The 16,938-nt window shown below is 36.1% G+C and overlaps 1 protein-coding gene across 1 annotated transcript; it reads left to right on the forward strand.

Annotated features, from left to right (window-relative positions):
* The first annotated feature begins 4,378 nt into the window (after nucleotides 1-4,378).
* On the forward strand, nucleotides 4,379-16,582 carry TM4SF1 (transmembrane 4 L six family member 1). Its single transcript, XM_053711626.1, has 4 exons — nucleotides 4,379-4,609; nucleotides 11,367-11,456; nucleotides 11,543-11,685; nucleotides 16,372-16,582. Exons 1-4 carry the CDS (start codon nucleotides 4,433-4,435, stop codon nucleotides 16,580-16,582), a joined length of 621 nt encoding a protein of 206 aa, XP_053567601.1. The 5' UTR covers nucleotides 4,379-4,432.
* The last annotated feature ends 356 nt before the right edge of the window (nucleotides 16,583-16,938 follow it).

The raw sequence follows: 16,938 nt of genomic DNA on the forward strand, positions 1-16,938 counted from the left end.
CTGCTGGTGCAATGATAAATGCCGACTGCATATGCTGTCGGCATTTATCAATGGACAGCGATGTTCAGCGGACATAATACGCTACATCGTATCATGTCCGCTCGCACATTGTTAAATATGCCCCTAGGAGTAAATTAGAAAGTTTCATAAAATTGCATGCGCTATATGAACCATGAAAGAAAAAAAATTGGGTTCAGTATCCCTTTAAATCCTTAAAGTATAATTACTTATAACATAGTATTTCTGTAAGCAAGTGTCAGGAGCAGAGGACAAATCAGATGAACAGATGATAAGCAAACCGGAGTTAGGAATCAGGAGAGTCAGCAACAACCAGGCTATGTAGCCAAAGGGGTAGGCGGAAGAGTAGTCCAACTGGTCAGAAGCAGACAGGTGATCAGTCCAAAGCATGAAAGTCAGCAAAGGGGGCAGGCAAGTGGCAATATCTTGAAAGCAGTCTAAGGGAGGTCAGAAGCAGAAATGCCAGGATCTTAATAAGGAATTAGCCAAACAGCATTTTTACAGGCCTTTTAAAACATCCAGTGCCACTCTGGCACACTTTCTGTGGCTGAGTGACTGACATGAGGGTCACAAAAAACGCTACCCATAATGTACATCCTACACTATGTTTAGCATTACCACATTCCTCTGAAACAGCACTATACCCTGTGGTATGATACTGTCAGTATATTACTGTAGTGGCTCATATACAAAGTATAGGAGGTTACTTCCTGTCACAAGCTGCCATTTTTAGTAAGCTAGATGTGAGAGCTCACAAGCTGTCTCTTTCACTAAAAGGAGCAACAGGCATAATAATATCCAGCCTTAAAGGGACACTGAACCCAATTTTTTTTCCTTCGTGATTCAGATAGAGCATGCAATTTTAAACAACTTTCTAATTTACTCCTATTATCAATTTTTCTTCGTTCTCTTGATGTCTTTATTTGAAAAAGGAGGCATCTAAGCTTTTTGTTTGGTTCAGAACTCTGGACAACACTTTTTTATTGGTAGATGAATTTATCCACCAATCAGCAAGAACAACCCAGGTTGTTCACCAAAAAATTGCCGGCTTCTAAACTTAAATTCTTGCATTTCAAATAAAGATACCAAGAGAATAAAGAACATTTGATAATAGGAGTAAATTAGAAAGTTGCTTAAAATTTCATGCTCTATCTGAATCATGAAAGAAAAAAATTGGGTTCAGTGTCCTTTTAAGTTGTTTTGAATAGTTGTGTTTTCCACATTATAGAGATCATAAAAACACACCATTTTTTTTCTTCCTCTCACATAATATTAACTATTTTAATATTTCTTATGGCTTAATCAACCAATACAATTCATATATACCAGTAGAAGGTATTCCCTGTTCTTTCATTACATATATTATGTAAATTGTGTAACTAAATGGGTGCCAATATAGTTATATATTGTTGAATTTTTGTCCACAATAAACCAGGTTATATTTTATTTCTAAAAGAACCAAATGAGAGCAACAACAAAATCCGTCATAGATTTGGAGGTTTTTGGTGTTACTATTAATTGTTAAAGGGACAGTCTACACCTTGGACATCTTAAAGTCTCACCTTAGATTAAGCTGCAAATAGCCTCCTGCACCTTTTCTATATCATGCAGCAGGAAAGGTAAAAATATATTTTAAAATTAATATTGTTTCTTGCCACTTTGAAATGGCTGCCAAGCTCAGCCTCTGATGACATTATGATCTGGGATGCATATAGCATCCAATCACAAAAGGCTCACTAGTTGGATCTAACAGACTGTCAGTGCTATTCAGCAGAGTGCCTAGATGCAGCCCAGATCATGATGTCATCAGTGGGCTGAGCTTGGCAGCCATTTCAAGCTGGCCAGAAACAATAATCATTTTAAAATAACTTTTTTTTTTACTGTTCCTGCTGCATGATATAGAAAGGGTGCAGGAGGCTATTTGCAGCTTAATCTAAGGTAAGGCTTTAAGATGACTACAGTGTTTTCTGTCCCTTTAAATAGTGGGGTCTAGCCCAATATGTGTTAGGAAAAGGGACACATTTTAAATGCACTTTTTATTTTCTAAATAAATACATAATATTGCTTATATACAAATGTGCAATTGCGATGCAAAGGACATATTCAAAAAACTTTATTATATTTATTTTACAGCATTATTTCCAAAATAGTTTATTAGGCAATGTCCATTGTCATCTTTGCCTACTGTGTAATATTTTAATATTAATCATGTGGCAACTGAAGAAAAAAATTAAGAGAAAAATTGCCAGATGTGACTGGTAATAAATAGTGCCGACCTTCATATGCCACTTGGATTAAGAAACTCATTGATGACAAGAGGTAGGAGCTAGTACTATTTAGTAACTACAAGAAGCAAGTTGTCACTTAAGAGTAGTGGCCTGAGTGTGAACTGGTGGTCACTAACATTGAGCTACTAAACCATCAAAATGGCACTATTATAACAACTTACATTGTGCAAACGGCCACACAATATTTAAATCTGCTTTAAACTCTTGGATAAAGCTATTTGCATCATTGAGGTAATTTTTTATTAACATTAAAAAAAAATGAAACGCTAAATACATTTTGGGCCAGATTACAAGTGGAGCACTAACTAGCGCTTTCGCTAGAGCGCTAACTGCGCTAGCCGTAAACCTTTTGCTTGTGTCTGGTTACGCTAGTATTATGAGTTGAAAGTAAAAATGTATCGCTCCAGCGCTAACCCGACTCACGCAAAAAAGGTTTCCCGCTAGTGCAGTTACAATAACCTACTTCTGAAAAGAAGTCAATGGAGAAAAAAAGTGAAAAAACACCCTACTCGCATGTTAACCCGAATCGCCATAAGACCCCAATTCTTATAACCCCTAGGCTAAAATGCCACATAGCCCACTGCAAAGTCCCCACTACACTATGAACCCCTAAACCGCCACCCCCCACATCATAAACTACCTCTTTACACTATTAACCCCTAAACCACTACACACCCCACTACAAAGTAAGCTTCTACACTATTAACCCCTAAACCGCCAGCCCCCCCCCCCACATCGCAAAGTCTGCACTACCCCATTAACCCCTAAACCACCAGCCAACCAATGCAAAGTAACCCACTAACATCTAAAGGTAGTTTACAATGAGGGAGGCTGGCAGTTTATGGGTTCATAGTGCAGTGCAGACTTTGCAATGTGGGGTGTGTGGTGGTTTAGGGGTAGGCTGACCATATTGCCACTTTAAAAAGGGACACATATGAAAAATACATATGTCAGGGCTGGAATAATGTTCCATTATGAGAACCCTGACATGTATTTTTCATATGTGTCCCTTTTTAAAGCGGCAATATGGTCAGCCTATTTAGGGGTTAATAGTGTAGAAGCTTACTTTGCGATGGGGGTGTGGTGGTTTATGGGTTAATAGTGTAAAGAGGTATTTTGCGATGTGGGGGTGACGGTTTAGGGGTTCATAGTGAAGTTAAGTGCAACTGTTTTATCTGGACAAACTCTTTACGGGACCGTTCAGGACAGGTAAAAAGTTTGAGCAGTAAATGCATTAACTTTCAACTTGTAATATGAGCGCATTTTACCGCAAATTCACGCAAACTAATTTGCGGTAATTTGAATTGCGCGCCACTTGTAATATGGATTAGAGTGTAGAGAACACTATGATCTCGCAATTGCGGTTATTCCCTTCTTAGGGTGCTGACATGTGTTTGCATATGTCCAGCAAATCTCCTTCAGATACCTGCAGTGAAACCTGGGTTCCAAAATGGCAATACCCATAATTAGAGTGGGTTGCATGAAATGTCTTTACTGTTTCATGTCCCTTTAATACCTATTTTGCTTGGCAACTTCTAATTTGTGTTAAGTCCAAAAAAAAAACAACTTGTATAATTTAGTGAAATTAAAACTGACTAATTGGGCCAAATGCAAAGTATAAAATATATTATACTTAGTGAGTGATTGAAACAGTGAATATGAATAAACAATATAAATAATTACTGACATTTGGTAAACCCCGTAGTTGTCAGGGGATTATGGAGACATAAAAACATGTAAATTGATATGTGTATTTATACATACAACCTGAAACCTGGCATCACTAAAAGCTTGCTGAAAGTATGAAACGTCATAGGAACTGGTGCTATGTCTTTGAGATGACTACTCATACAAATAAGGGATTGATTTGAAATAATTTGACAAGCATTCCCCTCCTTTGTTTCTGTATGTTGATAAAAGGTTTACCTAAAAGGTAATTACATTCTCAGTTATTATAATGAGAAGTCAAATCTAATATTAATGAGTTTCACCCTGGTGACTAATACTTACAACTGTGTATTTAAGAAACTGCTCCAAAGGCACACACCCATTATTCTGTTGGGTGCCAAGAGTCAGAGGATTTAGGACTTTGGAGAGAACTGATTTTAGCAACAGACTCTAAAAAGATGTGTGTTGGGAAGTGTGCAAGGTGCATTGGTTCGCTGCTTCTCACTTTGGCAATACTTTGTATTGTAGCAAATATCCTTCTTTATTTTCCTAATGGAGAAACTAAGTATGCTTCAGGCAATCTCTTGAGTAGATATGTGTGGTTTTTCGAAGGCATTGGAGGAGCTGGCTTGCTGGTAAGTATTAGATCATTTATACAGTTATTACTGGGAATATTTGCCACGTAGCTTTGTTCATAACACCTGTTTATTTTATATTGTTACAGGCTATATTATTTGTTTTTAATACGGTACATCAGTAAATTGCACAAAAAAATAAGATGGAAGGCAATGCAACATGTTAACAGAATAAAGAAATATACTTACAACTACTAATTCCACCTTATAGCAAGAAGGGCATTAGAATAGTCTATACAAGTGATTTTTGGAAAGGGTGACTAATCCCATTATTGTGGCTTGTGAGTTATAGAAAATAAGTACTGATTTGGATAAAAAAAAATAAAAAAAGTTTACTTTAATGAGCTCAGTTAGCAGGATATTACATATATTTTCAGTTTTTAATATAGGTGTAATCATTTGTAACAGTATAGTACAATATATAAAACATTTGGTCTACCGTCACACTGCCCTGGATGCACCCTATCCAGTCTGATCTCAGAAGTTAAGCAGGGCCAGGCCTGGTCAGTACCTGGAAGGTAGAGCATCTGGGAACACCAGGTGCAGTAGGAAAAAAACACCCAAAAAATATTTAGGGCCAGATTACAAGTGGAGTGTTATTTTGTGCTTCCTCTAGAGCAGTGATTGCGCTAGAATTTAACTTTTTACGCTCGTCGGTTTGTGCTGGTATTATGAATCAAAAGTTAAAAATGATCTCTCTTGCGCTAACCCGATGAGCACAAACAGCTTACTTCTAGCGCAATTAGTCTGTTGGGCATACAATAACCTATTCCCCCATAGAAGTCAATGGAGAAAATAAAGTGGAAAAAAAAAACTAACACCCGACTCGCCCGCAAACACGATTGCATATTTTCATATGCACGTACCTGATCACATATTATAATATGCGCAAGCCCAACATGAAAATATGAATATTGCATAAATATGCTTTTACTCGTTTTTTTTTCTATTTAACAGCAAAGGGTTCCAATGCACTTATATATATATGTCTATAAATGTATACATATGTATTTATGTTTTTATAGGTGTATTTATGTCTGTAAACACATATATACACATATAAATACATGCTCAAAGGCAGGGCATTCCTCTCCTTTTGTATAACTCAAGTATTGCACCTACAACTGTTTTTTACCCCTACTGTACTTGTTTGTGTATTACTCTATCCCTGTAATGTTTTTATTCTTTGTATAGCGCTGCGCAATCTGCTGGCGCTTTATAAATAAATGATAATAATAATACATATTACATAAATACATAGGTACACACACACATATATATATATATATATATATATATATATATATATATATATACATATACATCTTTAGTCATGTATATGTATGTATCTCAATGTTAAAGCCCTTTGCCTGCCTTTTTTTTTCCTAACACTACTTTGAGCCCTAATAACTTTTGTGTGCACTTTTTTTAAAATAATTTTATTAGATAGTGTTATTATGAGTGTAACTGTACTTTGTAATGTATTTTTTATGGGTTTTGTGACACTTTTTTGATGTGTGTAACAGTTAACCACAGCTCTGAGATCACGGTAATGATTCTAGCATAAATTGTGATAACAGTCACGCCATTGTGATTGTGCTCAACTTAATATGAGCTCAATTTAAACTGCGCAAAGCAATCGCAAAAACCCTTGCGCCACTTGTAATCTAGCCCTAAGAATTTTACTCTGATAAAAAAAAAATCATTCAGGGGTGTTACAATGCAAAATGAATAACTAAATAAATATATTTAAAAAAAAAATCTCTGTAGCAAAAATAATATTAATGATTTTCATACTATAGATAATTCTATTTTTTACCTAGTAATGAATAATGAAACAGTACTATTGTTACTTTATAATGCATTTAAAAAATGACATTGCTTTCAAAAATAAATATGACATTATCATTTAGTAATATGCAATGCTAAGCAGTAAATACCTGAAAAAGTATGTATTGCATGTACAGTGATCATTTCTCTCTTTACAGCTTAAGAATGCACATTGAGATTTATAGCATAAGATGTTGTGCGTAACAATATTTAGCAATAGTACACATTAGATATTCCAGGGTATTTAAAGACTCATAATTGTCTTAAACTCCGGGCCTCACTCTGGGACCAAAAAAATTATGTAAAAAACCCAATAAATTGTAATTATTCAAAAATGGTATTTAGTTGTACATTGTGAAATCGTTTTTGCCAATGAATAAGAATCCCCATGGGTTTAAATTTGTTTTCAATGTTGTTGGGTTGTTGAGCTTGTGCTAAATTAAATAATAGAAATTAAAAGAAAAAAACAATATATTTTAAAATAGCCTTTGTTTTATGGAACAAAGACAAAGGGGTAGATTTACTCAATTTCGAGCGGACATGATCCACTGTAGCGAATCATGTCCGCTTGACATTTTAAATTGTTCAAGCATTACTGGTAAAATGCTTGTGCAATGTTGCCCCCTGCTCACTGGTGGCCAATCAGCCGCAAGCAGGGGCTGTCAATCATCCCTATCGGATTAGATCGGGATGATTTCAATCCGCCACCTAAAAGTCTTAAAACCGCTACTTCTTAACTTCCGAAGCAGCAACCGCTGCTTCATAAATGGAGCCCTATGTCTGAATACAGTGACTGATCATTTGCTCATGAGCTTTGATTAAAAATAAATAAATACAGTAATTTGGTCCACATAATTGGATTAATGTTATTATAACTGCACAGTACTTTATGGTATTTATAACGGTCTTACAATCGTGTACTGGTATACAGGAAGTTTTACTCAAAGTGTGGCTGGGCTAGTGCTGGTGCATTTTTTGTTTTTTACGGGTCTTAATGGAAGTCAGGCAACAATTAAAAAAAAAATTTTTTAAATTAAACATCCAAATTAATTAGCTCAAACAATGTGCATGAAAAATCATTGTATATAATCATATAGAAAGAAGTTAAGTTGGTGCTCCAATTAATATATGCACCTAAATGAGTAAACAAAATGAGCAAATACTATTTAAACCCACATGCAGAAATGGATTTTTACTATTATGACCTTTTAAACAATTAGACGCCAGTTTATGTGTATTCAATGTTGGTTTAAACTGTACACAATAATCAAGGGCATTTGAAAACTCTATTTATAGTACATAGAAAGGAAATATTTTCCTACTTTGATAAAAAGTGTAGTCATAATAGATTATCAGCCTAACACACTTGACTGTGGGTTATTGTGACAATGGGAATTTAAAACTTTTGTAGTTTCCTTTGAGTAAGAAAGAATATTCCCCTGATGTGGAGGAATTACCCTTTATTTTTGTTTGCATCTAGTGATTTTATAAACTAGTGATTAGCAAGTTTCTGCTTTGGCAAGTTCTGTTACATTCTGGGGAATGTATTACATAGTGACTACATTACATAAGCAAACCGTCCTCTTCCTTCAACAGGTCAGGATTTGAAGATAGCCATTAAAAAATAGATTGTGCTCAGAGAAATGATTATCTTTATTTGTAATGTGCAACAATATTCTACAGTAGAATACATGAGTACAGTAAGTAGAGATATAAATATTCATTCCAAAAATGGATTGTTATCTTCTAATACAATTAATCTTTATGCAGTATAATGCCTGTATGCTCAAGGGTAATCTCACTTTTTAAAAAGCATTATTGCTTATAAAAATATTATCTTGTTTAGTTGTTTTCAAACCAGTTTCTAAGTAAATCCTTTGTATAAAAACCAATGGGACCTATCCTGTAGTCAGTTAAACTTGGCCCCTTGAACAGAGGTTTAAGTCAAGTAATTCTAAAACAATTAACCAACTTTATACTAGTTTTAAAAACATCCAAGCTTAACTGGCCTAACTGAATCTGATTTTTTTTACTCTGCCCTTTCACCAAGTTACACACAAAGCTGGTTAAGCTATCTGTAGGTTTTTTTTTCTAATCAATGCATCTGGTTTATTATAATGTGGACCTCTACTATTAAAGGAAATGGTCCCGTCTTAAAATTAACTCTTGGCTGCCAGTAGCATTGATCATATATAATAGTTGGTTATTTGTAGATAGGTAACCTGCTATACTTCGTAGGGCAAGTTGGTTATTTGTGTATATACTATAGGTAACCTGCTATACTTAATAGAGCAAGTTGGTTATTTGTGTATAGGTAACCTGCTATAATTTATAGAGCAAGTTGGTTATTTGTGTATAGGTAACATGCTATACTTTGTAGGGCAAGTTGGTTATTTGTGGATAGGTAACCTGATATACTTTGTAGGGCAAGTTGGTTATTTGTGGATAGGTAACCTGATATACTTTGTAGAGCAAGTTGGTTATTTGTGGATAGGTAACCTGATATACTTTGTAGAGCAAGTTGGTTATTTGTGGATAGGTAACCTGATATACTTTGTAGAGCAAGTTGGTTATTTGTGGATAGGTAACCTGATCTACTTCATAGAGCAAGTTGGGTATTTGTGGATAGGTAACCTGCTATACTTTGTAGAGCAAGTTGGTTATTTGTAGATAGGTAACCTGATATACTTTGTAGAGCAAGTTGGTTATGTGTAGATAGGTAACCTGATATACATTGTAGAGCAAGTTGGTTTTTTGTGGATAGGTAACCTGATATACTTCATAGAGCAAGTTGGTTATTTGTGGATAGGTAACCTGATATACTTTGTAGAGCAAGTTGGTTATTTGTGGATAGGTAACCTGATATACTTTGTAGGGCAAGTTGGTTATTTGTGGATAGGTAACCTGATAAACTTTGTAGAGCAAGTTGGTTATTTGTGGATAGGTAACCTGATATACTTTGTAGGGCAAGTTGGTTATTTGTGGATAGGTAACCTGATAAACTTTGTAGAGCAAGTTGGTTATTTGTGGATAGGTAACCTGATATACTTTGTAGAGCAAGTTGGTTATTTGTGGATAGGTAACCTGATATACTTCATAGAACAAGTTGGGTATTTGTGGATAGGTAACCTGCTATACTTTGTAGAGCAAGTTGGTTATTTGTAGATAGGTAAACTGATATATTTTGTAGAGCAAGTTGGTTATTTGTAGATAGGTAACCTGATATACTTTGTGGAGCAAGTTGGTTATTTTTGCTTATCAGCCAACTTTGTAAATGTAAGTTGCTGGTTTACGAAAACTTTACAAACAAATTGCAGTTACAAAATAGCCTATTTAACTCAATTCATAGTTGTATACTTAATGCCAGATTTGTTTGCTGGAAGTAGACAGGGACATATGCTTAGTAGCGGGCTCATTTCTGGATCACTATATGGCCGCAGTTTTGCAAGAATGTTATACATTTACAAGAGCACTAGGTAGCAGCACTATTTCCTCCCATGTAGTGCTCCGGATACCTTTCTAATTTACTTTGCTTATCTAGTTTAGTTCATTATCTTGGAATCCTTTTGTTGAAAAGCACACCTATGTAGGCTCAGGAGCAGCAATGTATTACTGGGAGGTAACTGCTGATCGGTCACTGAACATATATGACTCCTCTTATTGGTTTATCGGATGTGTTCAGCTAACTACCAGTACTGCATTTCTGCCTCTTAAACAAAGTATACCAAGGGAATGAAGTACATTTAATAATAGAGATAAATTGGAAAGTTATATAAAACTTTATGTTATATCGGAATCATAAAAGAAAAAGTTTTATGTCCCTTTAAGAAAGAATTTGTATACTAGCGTTTAGAGCTTGGGCAAAATGGGGGATTTCTCCTGAAGAATTTCCTTTTTTACAGTAAATAGAATATGAATTCCACATACTACCTTCAAAATCGTTGCTATATTTATGAAGAAAAATAAGAAAATATGTATATTAACAGATAGAGGATGAGAGGGATTGATTAACGAAAGTTGTGGTAATTATGTGGGCTAATAATTTAAAAAAATAAAAATGATTAAAAAAAATAAACATACTGTAAAATATATAGGTAAACTCTATACATTATTTAGAATAATTTACAGTATGTTTAAAACCTTTGTAATTATTTTATTATATTTTTTTAAAATATTTTTTATTTAATATTTCGGTAACACACCCTAAGATTACCAGGTTTTCATGTGCGCAAATCAAGTGCAGTGCTTGCTAGTCACTGTGGGCACTGATAAAAGCTATTGTAAAAAGTTAATTGAGTTGTGCACTCTACAGATGTGCCCCTATAGGTTTTATCCCAAGAGCATGCATCTGAAAAATAAACTGCCTGGCACTGCACCTGCATCAGCACTGATTCTACCACCAAAAGCAACTCAGGGGGCAATTGCCCCCCAGTCAAACCACCCCTGAATACTAAGCATGGTTACTACCCACCTTGTTTATGTTTTTCCTCTCTTCAAAGCTGTTCTCTTATTATAACCCCTTACTTGTGCCAGTTGGTGAAGCTTCACATCTTCATATTGGTACCAATATCTTGGAGCTTTGGTTTTCTTTCACTCTGTGACAGAAGCAGTGCACATTCATAGATCAGCATCACTGAAGCTCACTGTAGTTTGCTAAAAGCATTATTGTTAATACATGTGTCATGATGTGTGTAATGATTTTATTCAAATTCAAAATACATTGAGATCTAAAATCTCCCTTTAATATGAAAACTAGGTAGATGTGTGTATCCAAAATCAGAGAAACTGATATTTCACCTTATGTCATAGTTACACACAGGTCTACTGTTCTTGTGCTTTTTAAAGAATGAAAAAGGAAGAGGAATCAGGAATTTAATGGGCTATGTAATAAATATTTGTATTAAATAATTTGAATTTTCTTTCCCAGATGCTTATTCCAGCCTTTGTGTTTATTGGATTAGAGAATGAAGATTGTTGTGGCTGCTGCGGCCATGAGTCATGTGGGAGAAGCTGTGCTGTAAGTTGTCTTTACAGGGAAATACGTGGGAATTTGTTCTTGGAGGAAGTAAAAGATTTAACGTGTTTTTCTGGTTTTACCTTTAGATGTTGTCATCAATTCTCGCAGCTCTAATAGGGATTGCTGGATCCGGTTACTGTCTAATTATCTCAGCATTGGCTTTAGTTGAAGGGCCCTACTGCTCTGATGGCAGCGTATGGAGTTATATATTCAAGGGAACAAATGGAGGGTACGTAATAAAAATAGAAGTATAATAAAATATAAACATGGAATACTGGCAGGTGGGGTTTGCATCATGGACCTCATCTAAAATACTAATAACCCCACTCAAGTCATAGATATTTGTCATCAATGAGCAGTTATTGTATCCCCTCAGCTGTCAGCAATAGACAAGGAATTGATTTTGCTTCTTGGAGTCTAGTAATACACAAAATAATAGGATTTAAATTGAAATGACTTTGCACCCTTGGATGCTAGTAACACACATAAAAAGGCAATTTTAACCACCCTCCTTTGCTGAAGGCAATTTTATTTCCCTTTTGTGGCAGTAGAAAATACAGGGCAGGGTTATTACCCTGCATGGCTTCTAGTAACAAACAAGCAATCTAGCAAACAAACAAACAAACAGGGATCTTACTCCTGGTGACTACCTATAACACAGAGAGCCGGGCATTTACCTTCCTGGAACCAGTAACACCCAAAGAAATGATTTTTGTTTCATCATTTTTCACTGCCAGTAACGCCTGAGCCTAGACTCAATGAAAACCATTTGAGAAACAAATATATTGTGGAAAAAAACTCCCTGCAACATCACAGCTGAAAGAAATGCACAGTTTAAAGAGATTTGTACCCACTCGCATCACATTCATGAGTTGTATGTGACTCTCCAATATAATCAAAGAAGCAGCATCAATCTTGTAACTACTCATCTAGTTCTAATGGAAAGAATAGTGGCATCATAAACATGTCTTTAAATCCTTACAGAACAAACTCATTAAAAGGGAAAAATAAACACCATCAATAGAACAGTCCCCTCTAACATATGCACAACAGAAAACTTAAAAATAGCATGCCACAACCCATGAGATAGGAAATAGCATTGCCCAACCCATGAGATAGGAAATAGCATTGCCCAACCCATGAGATATAAAATAGCATGGCACAATCCATGAGATAGGAAATAGCTTGACACAACCCATGAGATAGAAAATAGCATGGTACAACCCATGAGATAGGAAATAACAGGGCACGACCCATGAGATATGACATAGCATGGCACAACCCATGAGATATGAAATAACATGGCACAACCCATGAGATATGAAATAACATGGCACAACCCACAAGATAGGAAATAACATGGCACGACCCATGAGATATGACATAGTATGGCACAACCCATGAGATATGACATAGCATGGCACAACCCATGAGGTATGAAATAGCATGGCACAACCCATGAGATAGGAAATAGCTTGGCACAACCCATGAGATAGGAAATAGCATGGCACAACCCATGATATAGGAAATAACATGGCACAAACCATGAGATATGACATAGCATGGCATGGCCCAACCCATGAGATATGAAATAACATGGCACAACCCATGAGATAGGAAATAACATGGCACAACCCATGAGATATGAAATAGCATGGCCGAACCCATGAGATATGACATAGCATGGCATAACCCATGAGATAGGAAATAAAATGCACTACCCATGAGATATGACATAGCATGGCACAACCCACAAGATAGGAAATAACATGGCACGACCCATGAGATAGGAAATAGCAAGACACAACTAATGAGATATGACATAGCATGACACAACGCATGAGATATGAAATAGCATGGCACAACCCATGAGATAGGAAATAACATGGCACAACCCATGAGATAGGAAATAGCAAGACACAACTAATGAGATATGACATAGCATGACACAACGCATGAGATATGAAATAGCATGGCACAACCCATAAGATAGGAAATAGCTTGGCACAACCCATGAGATAGGAAATAGCAAGACACAACTAATGAGATATGACATAGCATGACACAACGCATGAGATATGAAATAGCATGGCACAACCTATGAGATAGGAAATAGCTTGGCACAACCCATGAGATAGGAAATAACATGGCACAACCCATGAGATATGAAATAGCATGGCCAAACCCATGAGATATGACATAGCATGGCACAACCCATGAGATAGGAAATAAAATGCACTACCCATGAGATATGACATAGCATGGCACAACCCATGAGATATGACATAGCATGGCACAAGCAATTAGATAGGAAATAGCATGGCACAACCCATGAGATAGGAAATAGCATGGCACAACCCATGAGATAGGAAATAACATGGCACGACCCATGAGATATGACATAATATGGCCCAACCCATGAGATATGAAATAACATGGTACAACCCATGACATATGAAATAGCTAATGAGATATGACATAGCATGACACAACCCATGAGATATGACATAGCATGGCACAACCCATAAGATAGGATATAGCATGACACAACCCATGAGAAAGGAAATAGTATGGCACAACCCATGATATAGGAAATAGCATGGCACAACATATGATATAGGAAATAGCATGGCAAAACCCATGAGATATGAACTAGCATGGCACAACCCATGTGATATGATGTAGCATGGCACAAACCATGAGATATGAGATAGCATTGGACAAACCATGAGATATGAAATAGCTTGGCACAACCCATGAGATATAAAATAGCATGGCACAACCCATGAGACATGAAATAGAATGGCACAACCCATGAAATAGGAAATAGCATGGCACAACCCATGAGATAGGAAATAGCATGGCACAATTCATGAGATATGCAATAACATGGCTCAACCCATGAGATAGGAAATAGCATGGCACAACCCATGAGATATGATATAGCATGGCACAACCCATGAGATATGAAATAGCATGGCACAACCCATGAGATAGGAAATAGCATTGCACAACCCATGAGATAGGAAATAGCATGTCAAAACCCATGATATATGAAATAACATGGCACAACCCATGAGATATGATGTAGCTTGGCACAAACCATGAGATATGAAATAGCATGGCACAACCAATGAGATATGAAATAGCATGGCACTACCCATGAGATATTAAATAGCATGGCACAACCCATTAGGTATTACATAGCATGGCACAACCTATGAGATATGATATAGCATGGCACAACTCATGAAATATGAAATAGCATGGCACAACCCATGTGATATGACATAGCATGGCACAACCCATGTGATATGAGATAGCATGGCACAACCCATGAGATATGACATAGCATGGCACAACCCATGAGATGTGAAATAGCATGGCACAACAGATGAGATATTATGTAGCATAGCAAAACCCATGAGATATGAAATAGCATTGCACAAACCATGAGATATGATGTAGCATGGCACAAACCATGAGATATGAAATAGCATGGCACAACCCATGAGATATGATATAGCATGGCACACACCATGATATATGATGTAGCATGGCACAAACCATGACATATGAAATAGCATGGCACAACACATGATATAGGAAATAGCATTGCACAACACATGAGATTTCAAATAGCATGGCACAACCCATGAGATATGATGAAGCATGGCAAAACCCATGAGATAGGAATTAGCATGGCACAACCCATGAGATATGAAATAGCATGGCACAATCACAAGATAAAATACTTCATGCAGCAATAAGATCTTTATGAATTCTGCATGCTTGGTGTTCGTGTAGATGAAAAATCCCAGCCACACCCTAAGATTACCAACAGTCAGCCTCTTCTTCCTGCAAGTTCTCTGAGACACTTTTCATTCTATCCAGTGAGACTAATTTTCTACAACAAAAGAAACATTCGTGTTCCCAAAATTCTTGAGGTTGTAATTGTTTTAGCCACTCAGGGATAGGTTCTGTTTGCATTTGTTAGATTTCATGTATTCAATACTTAACACAACTCGTTAATAACAGGAACGTCCACTAAGGGGTCTGTATAAAATATAGATGAAGTGATGCTCAATTTCAAGAAAGGGCCTTTAACAACCTATCAAACATCTATTAATCTAGTCTATAGAGTGAGAACTCTTTGGGCTCCATTTATGAAACAGCGGATGCTGCTTCAGAGCCCCATTGTTTCAGGCTTGAAGTCATAAGACCGCTGCTCCTTAGTGAAATCATCCCGATACGCTACAATCGGGATGATTGACAGCCCCTGCTAGCTGACGATTGGCAGCCAGTGAGCAGGGGGTGGCATTACACAAACATTTAATTAGAAATGTTTGTGCAATGTTAAATGCTCGACATTTGTTAAATCTACCCAGATATGTTTGAAACATATACACAATAAAGTGGTTTAACCCTGTTTGTGCTAATTATAGAATAATCATGTTTTGACATCTTTTGTGCTAGTGATGAAAGGAACATTCATTTATACCCCATGTATACCAGTAGAAGCAATGATTTAACCTTTCTGTGGCAGTACTACATTGAACATTTAACTTTTTTTTTTTAATCTTGGGTATAAGCTTTATTCTCTTTTTTTGCGTATTGCTACTTTAGAATTATTGTATTACCTTAAAAATGTTATGAAAAACAGCTGAGAACATTTTTATACAATATTATGTGTCACATTATGACATTTGAGAAGTTTACACATCCCTTGGCACAACTGTCATGATAAATTAACTGTAAGTCTTACGGTTTCCTTATACATATTCTAAGAACACGAAGAAAAAACTAAATCTAAAATAATATTTAAATAATATGATGTCTAAACAATTACAGGAAAATCTTTCTGGTGTGTGCTTTGATGGCAAAGCATTAACGGTCTTTTTGTGTCTTTCCATAGATATCTGGGGGATCATGCATCTTGGTCACAGTGCGCAGAACCAAAGAATGTTGTTGTGTGGAATGTCACACTGTTTTCTATCCTACTGGGTCTGTCTGCAATCCAAGTCATTCTCTGCTTTATCCAGATCATAAATGGCTTCGTTGGAAGCATTAGTGCTTGCTGTGGTGAACAGAAATCACAGGTGAATATTGTTTTATTTTTGCATTGATTACTTATTAACCACATGTTGTAGTGGACGAACAATATTATATTTTTATAGAGCATCAACCTATTCTATAGTACTATACAGAGAATAATAAATACATAATTAACACGAGTATATATTCGATAGAGCATGACAATAAAATAAAAGTTAATAAACTCCTTACAGAGGAAGATGAGGGCCCTACTCCTGCAGAAGCCTACTATCTACAGCAGAATGTGCATTAGTTTTTATGGCACCTGATTAAAATTGGAACTAAAATATGTGCTTTGGAGATTTAAGAAAATTGAAAAAAGCTTTTTTGGAGAGGAAAATAGCATATGGAGTGTATCCTGCAACCTTACCTAAATCTGAATTTGTGC

The sequence above is a fragment of the Bombina bombina genome, chromosome 4, assembly GCF_027579735.1.
Source record: "Bombina bombina isolate aBomBom1 chromosome 4, aBomBom1.pri, whole genome shotgun sequence".
NCBI lineage: Eukaryota > Metazoa > Chordata > Amphibia > Anura > Bombinatoridae > Bombina > Bombina bombina.